Consider the following 17502-nt stretch of genomic DNA (forward strand, 5'->3'; position numbering starts at 1 on the left):
CACAGGTATTGTGCTAAGATTATTAATGCGAACGCGACTGCGAACCGCTAATGGAAAGCAATAGCGCACGGAGTGCGTGCAGCGTCACGCTTGCATACGCCGCTACTGACGCTGGCCTAGTGTGTGGCGGAGGCTTAGCCACTGACTGGCGCTGTATCTTAGCTCCACTCACCCTAATGCCCAAGCAACAACCGGAGGGAAGAGGATCATGAAGGAGCGTTCACCAAATACAATCATACAAGCAAACACACACAATTTAGGTTTTATACTAGCACACTGCTGAGCGGCCATGCGAACATTTTATAGCTGTAGCTCTCCAGGACCTTCCTAGTGGTCCCATAGGAGCTGCTACAGGACCTGAGCATGTGACCCCCGACCTTCAATGAGAGGTCGACCCGTGGGCTTGCTCAGTAGGAGAAAAAGCAGGACTTAGTCCCTGGAACGTCTGTTCGCTGCTGAACAGTGCTGGGTACAAAGGCTGAGTCTGGAAAGGCAGCAGTAACCAAGCGCACATTATCAGTTTGAGCCAGATGCTGGGACCGACGTCTCTGCAGAGTAGGTTCCACTGCGGCTGGAGGAGAATGGGAGACCGCAGTGGACATGGTTCAAGATTCCCCCTGTGCAGTGGCGGGAACTCGACACCTAACATTCACATCCGGGAAATACCAATTTAAACCAGGCTGCACACCCAGGTATGCCTATTAGACTAACTGAGGATTTTGAACTACATAGACTGTAATTTTTCCCCATTTCTTTATATTTTGTATTGGTGTCTACATTTTGGGCAAGAGTGCAGGTGGGTGAAGAGGGACACCGACATTGAGCGGGGGTATAAGTCCCCCATCATTGTATATGTCCCCCCATCCTGGTATATGTCCTCCATCATTGTATATGTCCCCCATCATTGTATATGTCCCCCATCATTGTTTATGCGCCTTATCATCATATACGATCCAGAAAAAAAAGTGGTATAAATCCAGCGACTATGGGCAGCAGAAGATAAGTAATACTTTCAACTTATTTTATACATATTAAAATACAATGCAGCATGTTGCAGCCACAGGACTAAACTAGAGGAGCAACCATCCTACGCACTTCAGCTATAGGATGCTTTATAGTAACATAGTTATTAAGGTTGAAGGAAGACTTTAAGTCTAGTTCAACCCATAGCCTAACCTAACATGCCCTAACATGTTGATCCAGAGGAAGGCAAAAAAAAACCCATGTGGCAAAGAGTAAGCTCCACATTGGGGAAAAAAATTCCTTCCTGACTCCACATACGGCAATCAGACTAGTTCCCTGGATCAACGCCCTATCAAGGAATCTAGTGTATATATCCTGTAACATTATACTTTTCAAGAAAGGCATCCAGTCCCCTCTTAAATTTTAGTAATGAATCACTCATTACAACATCATACGGCAGAGAGTTCCATAGTCTCACTGCTCTTACAGTAAATAATCCGCATCTATTATTATCATTAAACCTTCTTTCCTCCAGACATAGAGGATGCCCCCTTGTCCCGTCTCAGGTCTATGATTAAAAAGATCATCAGAAAGGTCTTTGTACTATCCCCTCATATATTTATACATTAAAATAAGATCACCCCTTAGCCTTCGTTTTTCCAAACTAAATAGCCCCAAGTGTAATAACCTATCTTGGTATTGCAGACCCCCTAGTCCTCTAATAACCTTGGTCGCTTGTTGTGAATTCTGTTGTCGAACTCCCTCCTGTGGTCGTGAATGGTACTTCGGCGAGTTCTGTCTATGGGCTCCCTCTGGTGGCTGTGAGTGAAGCTGCTGCTTCTGAGGTTCCTTACACAGGTGACGTGGTTTATCCTTTGGTTGGCTGCTCTATTTAACTCCACTCAGATCGTTACTCCATGCCAGCTGTCAATGTTCCTGCATTGGTTCAGTTCGCTCTTGGATCTTTCTGGTGACCTGTCTTCTCCAGCAGAAGCTAAGTTCCTGATAGTTATTATTTGTTAATTGTTTCCTTGTCCAGCTGGTTATCATGATTTTGTCTTGCTAGCTGGAAGCTCTGGGATGCAGAGTGGCACCTCCGCACCATGAGTCGATGCACTCAGCGGCAATATAAATCTCCATTTTTTATGTGTGGGAGAATGCAGGAAAAAATCAGGCCCACTGTATTACACTACACAGTTTGAGTGGCAGAAAGTGGATGACAGATATGCCACAATCAGGACTGATGCAGATGCACTCAGTGGCAATTTAAATCTCCCTTTTTATGTGTGGGAGAATGCAGGAAAAAATCAGGCCCACTGTATTACACTACACAGTTTGAGTGGCAGAAAGTGGTTGGCAGATATATAAAAAAATACAAGGGCTGTAGTAGAATTTCAATCTCCCTACATTGATCAAAGGACAAGTATGGCAGCAATAAAAAGGACTGCCATAGGAAAGCAGTTGGTTTGCACAGTGGCGTACAAACAGCAATGCAGCTATCAGGGAGCCTTATAAGCTACAGAGCTGATGCACAGAAATCTAGCCTCCACTGTCCCTGCAAAGAAAAGGTGGTGTTGGACAGTGGAAATCGCTACAGCACAAGTGGTTTGGGGGTTAAGCTTTCCTCCCTAACAAAATCCCTGTCGAAGCTACAGCAACCTCTCCCTATGCTCACATCGACAGAAGTAAGATGGCGGTTGGCGTGCACGCCCCTTTAAAACCCCTGTGACGCCGCAGAAAGCAAGCCAATAACTGTAATGCCCTTCTCTAAGATGGTGGGGACTGAGACCTATGTCATCACGCTGCCCACACTCTGCGTCCACCTTCATTGGCTGAGAAATGGCGCTGAACGCGTCATATGAAACGCGACTTTGGCGCGAAGATCGCGTACCGCATGGCCGATCCCACGCTGGGATCGGGTTTCATGAAACCCGACTTTGCCGAAAGTCGGCGACTTATGAAATTGACCGATCCATTTCGCTCAACCCTACACATGACCAAGGTGCAAGCAATACTTTGATCATTATACAACCTGAAAATACGATTCAAGAAGTCACCATGAACAGAACATAATGAAAGGGAAGCCATAATAGAAAAAGGATATACGTGCTCCTTAAGGAAAGTAGTGAGGCTTCCTTGTAGACATAAATTCGAAGTTGTGGACGATTTCTTCCTTGTAATCTAGATATAGTAGTGCATAGTTTAACGTGCCTAAGGAGACAAATACAATTATGGTGTATAAATGTGCCAAATTAAGTCCCTGCAGTTGGGAGAGAAAGTATGGCTACAATGCAGTGATGACTGTAAAGGAAAGGGTGATACAGCATACATAGTGAAGAGACCATGTGTGCAGGCTAATGAATGTTACCATGTCATTTTAAGTCTAAACAATTAATTTGGGGTACTATTATTATGTTCACCTGGAGTGCTGGGTTAGCCTGTATAATCAGATCGGAGGTCCCTCTGATATTTTGAGTTATCACAGTAACTATTGCTGAAATATTTAAACATGCAGAATGACAGTGAGATTTAATCAAAATAGTGGAGAAGCAACCACATGAATGTATCTATTCCGCTTACCGATACCGATACACGGGTTTGGGGCTGTGGTGTACTATGCCGCTTAGGAAAATGGTAACTCACACTGTATATTGTAAAAAAAAGCAGACGATGTATGAGTGAAATGTCCCCAAGCAGGGAGGGCAGACATGGACATAAGCGGTCCACTTACCAGTGCAGGTAACTCCAGCGCTGGTGGCGTTCTATGTCGCTAGTGAAGACATGCTGTGTTCCCGGAGTGTACTTCCGGGTTTATGCATCTGGGAGTGTGTTTCACGTGGTACCGCACATCATAGCGGTCACGTGTATGAGGAATTGTGTGCTGCTGAGATGGCGCTATGTGCGGACATGGGAAGTAGTGGCAGCCTGCCCTTAAGGAAAAGTATATATGGGGGATATGGGTTGCAAATGTCAACGTAAATGTTTCTCTCAGCTGTATTTTACATTCAGTCTCTATATGTGGTGGAATGTATATAATCTCCCTGGTGTATTTGAAAAGATAGACATGATTATAAAACAGGGGTACCGGCTGGTGATAAGAACAGGGACAATGAATCTTATGAGCCATAGAGTGCACTACAGACTACGCAATACCATATATACTGTACCGTGGATAGCACGGGGTGCCCAGTGAGAGATAGAGAAGAGGATTAACGATTCTATAGGGAAATACAAAAGAAACATGGATTAAAAACGGCCCTCTGTCACATAATCTTTTATTTTTATATAGTGCTAACATATTCCGCAGCGCTTTACAGGTTGCACACATTATCATCGCTGTCCCCGTTGAGGCTCACAATCTAAATTCCCTATCAGTATGTCTTTGGAATGTGGGAGGAAACCGGAGTACCCGGAGGAAACCCATGCAAACACGGAGAGAACATACAAACTCTTTGCAGATGTTGTCCTTGGTGGGGATTGAACCCAGGACTCTAGCGCTGCAAGGCTGCTGTGCTAACCACTGCGCCACCGTGCTGCCCACTTATAGGTAGTATCAACAGCTCAATAATGAATGTCGATATATAGTCCAAGACAACGATTTTAAAGGAAACTAGATATATCATAGTCCCTATTAAGTCCTTTCGGTTCCAAGGTTTGTAAAGTGAAGATCCAGTATGCTTCACGCTTTTTCAGTAGTTTTACCCTGTTTTGTCCCCTTCCACCTTGATCAATATGTTCCAAAACCTGGAATCTCAGCTGGGAAATACTGTGTCCCGTATTCCAAAAGTGATGTGGGAGGGGAAGGTGGTCCTTGTTACACCGTATGTTTGATTTATGTTGCGATATCCTATCGCGTATGACCTGAGTTGTTTCCCCTATGTAGGGCAAGCCGCAGGGACACTTGATCATATAGATCACATAGGAGGACTCGCAGGTGAAGAAGCCTTTGATGGGGATACCATTTCCAGTGTGAGGGTGGAAAATATGGTCTTCTTTTTGGATGGTATTACATTGAAGACAATTGAGACACGGGAAGGTTCCCTGTTTTTGCATGCGTAAAAATACCTGCCTAGGTACCCTGGTGCTTGATCCTACGTCCGCTCTTACCAATCTATCCTTAATTTTGGTGGGGCGAAGGTAACAGGAGAGGAAAGGCTGCTGAAATTCAGGAACATTAGTATAACTTTTACTCAAAATACTCCAGTGTTTATGGAGTGAGGCCTGAACCCGCCTGGAATAGGGATGATAAGTGTTCACAAAGGGTATACGTGACCCAGGATTTTTGGGCTTGGGTATAGATTGTCTGGCTTGGGTTAAAAGTTTTTTAGGGTAACCCCTGTTGGAGAATTTTTCTTCCATCTGGTTTAATCTCTGATTTTTCATGTCATCATCAGTTACTATCCTTTTAACCCTCTGAAATTGTGATATTGGGATAGATTTCTTTATGGCCGTAGGGTGAAAACTAGTGTATTGTAAAAGACTATTTCTGTCAGTGTTCTTGGTATGGAGATCAATGGAAAGTGTGCCATCAATATTTTAATGTACCCTCGTGTCCAGGAAGCTAATGTTATCCATGCTATGTTGTAAAGTGAATTTTAATTCAGGCCAAATGTTGCTAATATGGGAATCAAAAAGAAGAAGCATTTCAACTGGCCCGTCCCAGACACAGAAGATATCATCTATGAATCTTCGCCATGTTTTGGAATGCTGCTTGAACAACGAATGATTAAATACAAAATCTTCCTCAGAAGCCACCATGTAGGCCACTGCATAAGGTGGCGCTACGTTGGAGCCCATCGCGGTCCCCTGGCGTCAGACGTAGAATGTGTCCTGGAACATAAAATGGTTCTCCCTGAGGACAAGGCCCAATATATCGGAAAAAAAACGTCTGATCTTGGGATCAATATTTGCTTCTGCCAATAGTCGGTCAGTGGCCTCCATCCCCTTGGTGTGTGTGATGGATGTATACAGGCTACTCACATCCCAAGTAGCAAGTATGGCAGATGTGGGTAGCGGACCCAAGGCTTTAATCAATTTAAAAAAATCATTTGTGTCGAGCAAGAATGATTTAGTATTTTTGGTTAGTGTGTCAAGACTTTTTCCAACGTGATGGCTAGAGGTGAAAGGATGGAGTCGGTAGATGATATTATAGGGCGACCTGGTGGTTTGTGCAAACTCTTATGTATTTTTGGTAGTACATAAAAAAACGGTGTTATTGAGTCAGTTTTGATAAGATAGTTCCTCAGCTTCTTGTCTATAGTGCCTTCTTGGAAATGGTGATCTACAATTGGCAGAATTTTGCTAGCTATACTGCTGGTAGGGTTATGTGGGATAGCCTCATAAACCTTAGTGTCGCTTAGTTGTCTCTGTATTTCAGACATATATTCTGATTTGTCCATAATAACAATGGCCCCGCCCTTATCTGCTGGTTTTATAATGCCCCCGGGGCAAAGTAAAAAAAAAAAAAAGAATCCTAAAAAAATTATAATAAAATAAAATTGCTCCAATAAATACATTCCTTTATCTAAATAAAAAAAATAAAATAAAAGTACACATATTTAGTATTGCCGCGTCCGTAACGACCCGACCTATAAAACTGTCCCACTAGTTAACCCCTTCAGTGAACACCGTAAAAAAAAAAACGAGGCAAAAACAACGCTTTATTACTATACCGCCGAACAAAAAGTGGAATAGCACGCAATCAAAAAGACGGATATAAATAACCATGGACCTGCTGAAAACATCATCTTGTCCCGCAAAAAAACGAGCCACCATACAGCATCATCAGCGAAAAAATAAAAAAGTTATAGTCCTCAGAATGAAGCGATGCAAAAATAATTATTTTTTCTATAAAATAGTTTTTATCGTATAAAAGCGCCAAAACATAAAAAAAATATAAATGAGGTATCGCTGTAATCATACTGACCCGAAGAATAAAACTGCTTTATCCATTTTACCAAACGCAGAATGGTATAAACGCCCCCCCAAAAGAAATTCATGAATAGCTGGTTTTTGGTCATTCTGCCTCACAAAAAGCGGAATAAAAAGCGATCAAAAAAGTCACGTGCCCGAAAATGTTACCAATAAAAACGTCAACTCGTCCCGCAAAAAAGAAGACCTCACATGACTCTGTGGACCAAAATAAGGAAAAATTATAGCTCTCAAAATGTGGTAACGCAAAAAATATTTTTTGCAATAAAAAGCGTCTTTTAGTGTGTGACGGCTGCCAATCATGAAAATCCATAAAAAACCCACTATAAATAGTAAATCAAACCCCCCTTTACCACCCCCTTAGTTAGGGAAAAAAATAAAAATAAAAAAAATATTTATTTCCATTTTCCCATTAGGGTTAGGGCTAGGGTTAGGGTTGGGGCTAGGGTTAGGGTTAGAGTTAGGGCTAGGGTTAGTGTTGTTAGGGCTAGGGTTAGGGTTAGGGCTAGGGTTAGAGTTAGTGTTAGAGTTAGGGCTAGGGCAAGGGTTAGGGTTAGAGTTAGGGCTAGGGTTAGTGTTAGGGCTGGGTTAGGGCTAGGGTTAGGGTTAAAGCTAGGGTTAGGGTTACAGTTAAAGCTAGGGTTTGGATTACATTTACGGTTGGGATTAGGGTTAGGGGTGTGTCAGGGTTAGGGGTGTGGTTAGGGTTATGGTTGGGATTAGGGTTAGGGGTGTGTTGGAGTTGGGGTTAGGGGTGTGGTTGGGATTAGAGTTAGGGGTGTGTTTGGGTTAGGGTTTCAGTTAGAATTGGGGGTTTCCACTGTTTAGGCACATCAGGGCTCTCCAAACACGACATGGCGTCCGATCTCAATTCCAGCCAATTCTGCGTTGAAAAAGTAAAACAGTGCTCCTTCCCTTCCGAGCTCTCCCATGCGCCCAAACAGGGGTTTATCCCTACATATGGGGTATCAGCGTACTCAGGACAAATTGGACAACAACTTCTGGGGTCCAATTTCTCTTGTTATCCTTGAGAAAATAAAAATTTGGGGGGCTAAAAACCATTTTTGTAGGAAAAAATGATTTTTTATTTTCACGGCTCTGAGTTATAAACTGTAGTGAAATACTTGGGGGTTCAAAGTTCTCATAACACATCTAGATAAGTTCCTTGGGGTCTAGGTTCCAATATGGGGTCACTTGTGGGGGGTTTCTACTGTTTAGGTACATTAGGGGCTCTGCAAATGCAACGTGACGCCTGCAGACCAATCCATCTAAGTCTGCATTCCAAATGGCGCTCCTTCCCTTCTGAGCTCGGCCATGCGCCCAAACGGTGGTTCTCCCCACTTATGGGGTATCAGTGTACTCAGGACAAATTGGACAACAACTTTTGGGGTCCAATTTCTCCTTTTGCCCTTGGGAAAATATAAAACTGGGGGCTAAAAAAATAATTTTTGTGAAAAAAAAAATAATTTTTATTTTCACGGCTCTGCGTCTTAAACTGTAGCGAAACACTTGGGCATTCAAAGCTCTCACAACACATCTAGATAGGATCCTTAGGGGGTCTACTTTCCAAAATGGTGTCACTTGTGGGGTGTTTCAATGTTTGGGCACATCAGGGGCTCTCCAAATGCAACATGGTGTCCTGTTATGATCTGGTGGCCGAGGAGCAGCATGAGACATACTCTGGGGAAGGTGGTACCTGTACTGACTGCAAACCTGAACTTAGCACCGCAACTAGAAGTAGCCGTGGGATGTACCTAACGCTCCCTAGACACCTCGACACAGCCTAAGAACTAACTTCCCCTAAAGATAGAAACGGGAAAACTATCTTGCCTCAGAGAAAATCCCCAAAGGATAGACAGCCCCCACAAATATTGACTGTGAGAGGAGAGGGAAATGACATACGCAGACTGAAATCAGGATTTAGCAAAGGAGGCCTTTCTAGCTAAAAAGAAAGAATAGGACAGAGTACTATGCAGTCAGTATTAAAACAGTAGAAAATATCCACCACAGAAAATACAAATCTCCACATCTGACTAAAGACATGGAGGGTATATCTGCATCTCCAGAGACAAAGCTTGGCTGCAAAAAATCCTTCACAGACAAAGCTGGACAAGACAAAACATGAAAATGCACTGAACTATAAGGTCCACAGCATGTGGACAGCAAAAACAAAGCCAGAACTTATCTTTGTTGAAAAGAACAGCAAAACAGGAGAGACCAGGTATGGATGTGAATCCTCCAAAAACAATGGACAACTGGCACAGACTAAAGAATCAAGCAAGACTATATAACCCAGCCCAAATTGCAATAAGTGGACACACCTGATAAATGCTGCGATCCAAAGACAGCAGCACTACCACTCATAACCACCGGAGGGAGCCCAAGAGCAGAATTCACAACAGTATCCCCCCCTTGAGGAGGGGTCACCGAACCCTCACCAGAGCCTCCAGGCCGATCAGGACGAGCCAAATGAAAGGCACGAACCAAATCGTCAGCATGAACATCGGAGGCAACAACCCAAGAATTATCTTCCTGGCCATAACCCTTCCATTTGACCAGATACTGAAGCTTCCGCCTCGAAAAATGGGAATCCAAAATCTTCTCAACCACATACTCCACTCTCCATCAATCATCACCGGGGCCGGAGGATCAACAGAGGGAACAACGGGCACCACATACTTCCGCAACAAAGATCTATGGAAAACATTATGGATGGAAAAAGGGGCAGGAAGGGCCAAACGAAAAGACACTGGATTGATAATCTCAGAAATCCTATAAGGGCCAATAAACCGAGGCTTGAACTTAGGGGAAGAAACCCTCATAGGAACATGACGGGAAGACAACCAGACCAAATCCCCAACCCGATGCCGGGAACCAACACACCGACGACGGTTAGCAAAACGCCTAGCCTCCTCCTGAGACAAAACCTAATTGTCCACCACATGAGCCAAATTTGCTGCAGCCTGTCAACCACAGAATCCACACCAGGACAATCAGAAGGCTCAACCTGCCCTGAAGAAAAACGAGGATGAAAACCAAAATTACAAAAAAAAGGCGAAACCAAGGTAGCAGAACTAGCCCGATTATTAAGGGCAAACTCGGCCAATGGCAAGAAAGCCACCCAATCATCCTGATCAGCAGACACAAAGTATCTCAAATAAGTTTCCAAAGTCTGATTAGTTCGCTCGGTTTGGCCATTTGTCTGAGGATAAAATGCGGAAGAAAAAGATAAATCAATGCCCAGCCTAGCACAAAAGGCCCACCAAAACCTAGAAACAAACTGGGAACCTCTATCGGACACAATATTCTCCGGAATGCCATGCAAACGAACCACATGCTGAAAAAACGGAACCAAATCAGAAGAGGAAGGCAATTTAGGCAAAGGTACTAAATGAACCATCTTAGAAAACCGGTCACAAACCACCCAGATAACCGACATCCTCTGGGAAACCGGAAGATCTGAAATAAAATCCATAGAAATATGCGTCCAAGGTCTCTCAGGGACCGGCAAAGGCAGAAGCAACCCACTAGCGCGGGAACAGCAAGGCTTAGCCCGCGCACAAATCCCACAGGACTGCACAAAAGAACGCACATCCCGCGACAAAGAAGGCCACCAAAAGGACCTACCAACCAAATCTCTGGTACCAAAAATCCCAGGATGGCCAGCCAACACAGAACAATGAACCTCAGAAATCACTTTACTAGTCCATCTATCAGGAACAAACAGTTTCCCCACTGGACAGCGGTCAGGTTTATTAGCCTGAAATTCCTGAAGAACCCATCGTAAATCAGGGGAGATGGCAGAAAGAATCACCCCTTCCTTCAGAATGCCGACCGCCTCAAGAACCCCAGGGGAATCAGGAAAAAAACTCCTAGAGAGGGCATCAGCCTTAACATTCTTAGAACCCGGAAGATACGAGACCACAAAATCAAAACGGGAGAAAAACAGGGACCATCGAGCCTGTCTAGGATTCAGTCGTTTGGCAGACTCGAGGTAAATCAGATTCTTATAATCAGTCAGGACCACAATACGGTGCTTGGCCCCCTCAAGCCAATGACGCTACTCCTCAAATGCCCACTTCATAGCCAATAACTCCCGATTGCCGACATCATAATTGCGTTCCGCAGGCGAAAACTTCCGAGAAAAGAAGGCACACGGTTTCATCAAGGAACCATCAGAATTCCTCTGAGACAAAACGGCCCCTGCCCCAATCTCAGACGCGTCAACCTCAACCTGAAATGGAAGAGAAACATTCGGCTGACGCAACACAGGGGCCGAAGTAAATCGGCGTTTAAGCTCCTGAAAGGCAGAAACAGCCGCGGAGGACCAATTCGTCACATCAGCGCCTTTCTTCGTCAAATCGGTCAGAGGTTTAACCACACTGGAGAAGTTGGCAATGAAACGATGATAAAAATTAGCAAAGCCCAAGAATTTCTGAAGGCTCTTCACAGATGTGGGCTGAATCCAATCATCAATGGCCTGAACCTTAACCGGATCCATTTCTATAGATGAGGGAGAAAAAATGAAGCCCAAAAAAGAAACCTTCTGCACTCCAAAGAGGCACTTCGACTCCTTTACAAATAAAGCATTATTACGGAGGATCTGAAATACCATCCTGACCTGTTTCACATGAGACTCCCAATCATCGGAAAAAATCAAAATATCATCCAAATATACAACCATGAATTTATCAAGATAACTCCGAAAGATATCATGCATGAAAGACTGAAACACAGATGGGGCATTAGAGAGTCCGAATGGCATCACAAGGTATTCAAAATGGCCTTCGGGCGTATTAAATGCAGTTTTCCATTCGTCACCCTGCTTAATACGAATAAGATTATATGCCCCTCGAAGGTCAATCTTAGCAAACCAACTAGCCCCCTTAATCCTAGCAAACAAATCAGTAAGCAAAGGCAAAGGATATTGAAATTTGACCGTGATCTTATTCAAGAGGCGATAATCAATACAGGGTCTCAAGGAGCCATCCTTCTTGGCAACAAAAAAAAAACCTGCTCCCAATGGTGAAGAAGATGGCCGAATATGCCCCTTCTCCAAAGACTCCTTAATATAGCTCCGCATGGCGGCATGTTCTGGCACAGACAGGTGGAAAAGTCGGCCCTTAGGGAACTTACAACCTGGAATCAAGTCAATAGCACAATCACAGTCCCTATGCGGTGGAAGGGAACTGGATTTGGGCTCATCGAATACATCCTGGAAATCTGACAAAAACTCAGGAATTTCAGAAGAGGGGGAAGAGGAGATTGACATCAAAGGAACGTGACCATGAACTCCCTGACAACCCCAACTAGTCACAGACATGGATTTCCAATCTAACACCGGATTATGTAGCTGTAACCATGGAAAACCCAGCACAATATCATCATGCAAATTATGCAACACCAGAAAACGACAATCTTCCTGATGGGCTGGCGCCATGCGCATGGTCAGCTGTGTCCAAAACTGAGGTTTATTTTTAGCCAACGGTGTAGCATCAATCCCCCTTAAAGGAATAGGGTTCTGCAAAGGCTGCAAGGGGAAACCACAAAGTCTGGCAAATTCCAAGTCCATTAAGTTCAGAGCGGCGCCTGAATCCACAAATGCCATGACAGAAAATGACGATAATGAGCAGATCAAGGTCACAGATAACAGAAATTTAGGTTGTACAGTACTGATGGTAACAGAACTAGCGATTTTCTTTGTACGCTTAGGGCAATCAGAAATAACATGAGCAGAATCGCCGCAGTAAAAACACAACCTATTCTGATGCCTGAATCTTTGTCGTTCAGCTCTAGACAAAATCCTATCACACTGCATAGGCTCAGGGTTCCGCTCGGAGGACAACGCCACAGTGTGCACAACTCTGCGCTCGCGCAAGCGCCGATCAATCTGAATGGCCAGAGACATAGAATCACTCAGACCAGCAGGCGTGGGGAACCCCACCATAACATCTTTAACGGATTCAGAAAGACCCTTTCTGAAAATTGCCGCCAAGGCATCCTCATTCTATTTAGTCAACACAGACCATTTTCTAAATTTCTGGCAATACGATTCTGCCGCTTCTTGACCCTGATACAGGGCCAACAAGGTCTTCTCTGCATGATCCACAGAATTAGGTTTATCATACAATAACCCTAGCGCCTCAAAAAAGGTGTCTACATTAAGCAAAGCAGGATTCCCAGATTCCAGGGAAAATGCCCAATCCTGAGGATCACCACGCAACAGGGAAATAACAATTTTAACCTGCTGAATGGGATCACCAGAAGAACGGGGTTTCAGAGCAAAAAACAGTTTACAGTTATTTTTAAAGCTCAAAAATTTGGATCTGTCCCCAAAAAACAAATCAGGAGTTGGAATTCTAGGCTCTAAAGCCGGAGTCTGAACGATATAATCGGAAATACCCTGTACTCTAGCAGCAAGTTGGTCCACACGAGAAACCAATTCCTGAACCTCCATGCCAGCACCCAACTCCTGAGCCACCCAGAGGTAAAGAGGAAAGGAAAGACAAAACAGACTACAGAAAAAAAAAATGGCTCAGCACTTTCCTTCCCTTCTTCTGAGATGCGTTTAACTCATTGTTGGACAGTTGTACTGTTATGATCTGGTGGCCGAGGAGCAGCATGAGATGTACTCTGGAGAAGGTGGTACCTGTACTGACCGCAAACCTGAACTTAGCACCGCAACTAGAAGTAGCCGTGGGATGTACCTAACGCTCCCTAGACACCTCGACACAGCCTAAGAACTAACTTCCCCTAAAGATAGAAACTGGAAAACTATCTTGCCTCAGAGAAAATCCCCAAAGGATAGACAGCCCCGCACAAATATTGACTGTGAGAGGAGAGGGAAATGACATACGCAGACTGAAATCAGGATTTAGCAAAGGAGGCCTTTCTAGCTAAAAAGAAAGAATAGGACAGAGTACTATGCGGTCAGTATTAAAACACTAGAAAATATCCACCACAGAAAATACAAATCTCCACATCTGACTAAAGACATGGAGGGTATATCTGCATCTCCAGAGACAAAGCTTGGCTGCAAAAAATCCTTCACAGACAAAGCTGGACAAGACAAAACATGAAAATGCACTGAACTATAAGGTCCACAGCATGTGGACAGCAAAAACAAAGCCAGAACTTATCTTTGTTGAAAATAACAGCAAAACAGGAGAGACCAGGTATGGATGTGAATCCTCCAAAAACAATGGACAACTGGCACAGACTAAAAGATCAAGCAAGACTATATAGCCCAGTCCAAATTGCAATAAGTGGACACACCTGATAAATGCTGCGATCCAAAGACAGCAGCACTACCACTGATAACAACCAGAGGGAGCCCAAGAGCAGAATTCACAACAGCGTCCTATCTTAATTGAAGCCAATTTTGCATTGAAAAGTCAAATGGTGCTCCTTCCCTTCCGAGCTCTGCCATGCACCCAAACAGTGGTTTATCCCCACATATGGGTGATCAGCGTACTCAGGACAAATTGCACAACAACTATTGGGGTACAATTTCTTCTAGTACCCTTGGGAAAATAAAAAATTGGGGGTGAAAAGTGCATTTTTGTGAAAAAATATTATTTTTTATTTCTACGGCTTTTCATTATAAACTTCTGTGAAGCATTTTTTGGGTCAAAGTGCTCAGCACACATCTAGATAAGTTCCTTAGGGGGTCTAAAATGGTGTCACCTGTGGGGGGTTTCAATGTTTAGGCACATTAGTGGCTCTCCAAAAGCAACATGGCGTCCCATCTCAATTCCAGCCAATATTGCATTGAAAAGTCAAATGGCGCTCCTTCCCTTCCGAGCTCTGCCATGTGCCCAAACAGTGGTTTACCCCCACATATGGGGTATCAGGGTACTCAGGACAAATTGTACAACAACTTTTGGGGTCCATTTTCTCCTGTTACCCTTGGTGAAATAAAACAAATGGGAGCTGAAGTAAATTTTGTGTGAAAAAAATTAAATGTTCATTTTTTTAAACATTCCAAAAATTCCTGTGAAGCACCTGAAGGGTTCATAAATTTCTTGAATGTGGTTTTGAGCACCTTGAGGGATGCAGTTTTTAGAATGGTGTCACACTTGGTTATTTTCTATCATATAGACCCCTCAAAATGACTTCAAATGTGATGTGGTCCCTAAAAAAAATGGTGTTGTAAAAATGAGAAATTGCTGGTCAACTTTTAACCCTTATAACTCCCTAACAAAAAAAAATTTTGTTTCCAAAATTGTGGTGATGTAAGGTAGACATGTGGGAAATGTTACTTATTAAGTATTTTGTGTGACATATCTCTGTGATTTAAGGGCATAAAAATTCAAATTTGAAAAATTGCGAAATTTTCAAAATTTTCGCCAAATTTCCATTTTTTTCACAAATAAGCGCAGGTAATATCAAAGAGATTTTACCACTATCATGAAGTACAATGTGTCTCGAGAAAACGCTGTCTGAATCACCGGGATCCGTTGAAGCGTTCCAGAGTTATAACCTCATAAAAGGACAGTGGTTAGAAATGTAAAAATTGGCCCGGTCATTAACGTGCAAACCACCCTAAGGGGTTAAGGGGTAAAAGATTAAAAATAATGGTCTATCAATGACTGTACTTAATTCCTGCAGCACTCGGGGGTGTATCCCATCCGGGCCCGGAGATTTGTCAATTTTACTGATTTTTAGATGCCGCCGTACTTCCTGCTGAGTTAAGCATTTGGCATTTAATGGGGAATTTTTGTTATCACTGATCATATTGTCTGCCATGGGATTTTCTTGTGTAAATACTGATGAACAAAAGTCATTTAGCATATTGGCTTTTTCCTCATCCTCATCCACCATTTCACCCAGACTATTTTTAAGGGGGCCAACACTATCATTTTTTAGTTTCTTATTATTTACATAGTTAAAGAATATTTTGGGATTATTTTTACTCTCTCTGGCAATGAGTCTCTCTGTCTCAATTTTTGCTGCCTTGATTTGCTTTTTACAGAATTGATTTAATTTTCTGAATTTATTTAATGCCTCATCACTACCTACTTCCTTTAATTCTCTAAATGCTTTCTTTTTGTCACTTATTGCGCCTCTTACAGCTCTATTTAGCCATATTGGTTTCCTCCTATTTCTGGTATGTTTGTTCCCATACGGTATATACTGTGCACAGGTCCTATCCAGGATGCTAATAAATGTCTCCCATTTTTTTGTGTATTTTTATGTCTCAGGATATCGTCCCAGTTAATTGCAGCAATATCAACTCTCATCCGTTGGAAATTTGCGCTCCTGAAGTTTAGTGTCCTTGTAACCCCTCTACTACACATCTTATTAAAGGATACATGAAAACTTATTATTTTGTGATCACTATTCCCCAAGTGACCCCCAATCCTTATATTTGATATGCAGTCTTGCCTGTTGGTTAATATTAGGTCTAGCAGTGCCCCCCTTCTTGTTGGGTACTGAACCAGTTGTGAAAGGTAATTATCTCTCATAGTTGTCAAAAACCGATTACCTTTGCTGGAACTGCTGGTTTTTGTTCCCCAATCTATTTCAGGGTAGTTGAAGTCAACCATAATAATGACTTCTCCTTGAGTCGCAGCTTCATCTATTTGCTTTACGAGGATATTCTCCGTTGCTTCCATTATTTTTGGAGACTTATAACAAACCCCTATCAGTAATTTATTATTTTTCCCCCCTCCCCTTATCTCCACCCACAAGGACTCTACATTTTCATTAGATTCATCTATATTATCATGCAAGATGGGTATTAAGGATGATTTTACATATAGACACACCCCTCCCCCTCGCTTACCCATCCGGTCATTTCTGAACAGACTATAGCCCTGCAAGTTAACAGTCCAGTCATGGCTCTCATCCAGCCATGTTTCCGATATCCCTACCATGTCATAATTATGCTCCAACAACATTAATTCTAATTCCTCCATTTTGTTGGCGAGGCTTCTGGCATTAGTATACATGCACTTTATGTATCTCTCTGTACCTCAATTTTTTCTTAAATTATTAATTGTTCTAACCCCACCTCCCATGCCACCGCCACCCCCAACTTCCTTATTTGTGCCCAGGTCTCTAACTGCACTATCTTCCACTCTTATAAAATGAATACCCTCCCCCCAATCCCTAGTTTAAACACTCCTCCAACCTTCTAGCCATTTTCTCCCCCAGCACAGCTGCACCTTCCCCATTGAGGTGCAGCCCGTCCCTAGCGTAGAACCTGTAGCCAAATGAGAAGTCGGCCCAGTTCTACAGGAACCCAAACCCCTCCTTCCTACACCAATTCTTGAGCCACTTATTAACCTCCCTAATCTCCCGTTGCCTCTCTGGCGTGGCACGTGGTACAGGCAGTATTTTGGAAAATACCACGTTGGAGGTGCTTGCTTTCAGCTTGCAGCCTAATTCCCTGAAATCATCTTTAAGGACCTTCCACCTACCTCTAACTTTGTCATTTGTGGCAATGTGCACCATGACCGCTGGGTCCTCACCAGCCCCTCCCAGTAATCTGTCAACCCGATCAGCAATGTGTCGGACTCGAGCGCCAGGTAGGCAGCACACCGTTCGACGATCCCTGTCTTTGTGACAGATTGCCCTATCTGTTCCCCTAATAATTGAGTCCCC

General features: G+C 43.4%; 1 protein-coding gene across 1 annotated transcript in view; it reads right to left on the reverse strand.

Annotated features, from left to right (window-relative positions):
• Positions 1–3076: 3076 nt before the first annotated feature.
• LOC138671666 (LON peptidase N-terminal domain and RING finger protein 2-like) overlaps positions 3077–17502 on the reverse strand; it is a 96142-nt gene continuing 81716 nt past the window's right edge. The window contains exon 7 of the mRNA XM_069759836.1: positions 3077–3174. Within this exon, the coding sequence (XP_069615937.1) occupies positions 3077–3174 (98 nt within the window). The remainder of the gene's footprint in view (positions 3175–17502) is intronic.

This window comes from Ranitomeya imitator, chromosome 3 (assembly GCF_032444005.1).
Source record: "Ranitomeya imitator isolate aRanImi1 chromosome 3, aRanImi1.pri, whole genome shotgun sequence".
NCBI lineage: Eukaryota > Metazoa > Chordata > Amphibia > Anura > Dendrobatidae > Ranitomeya > Ranitomeya imitator.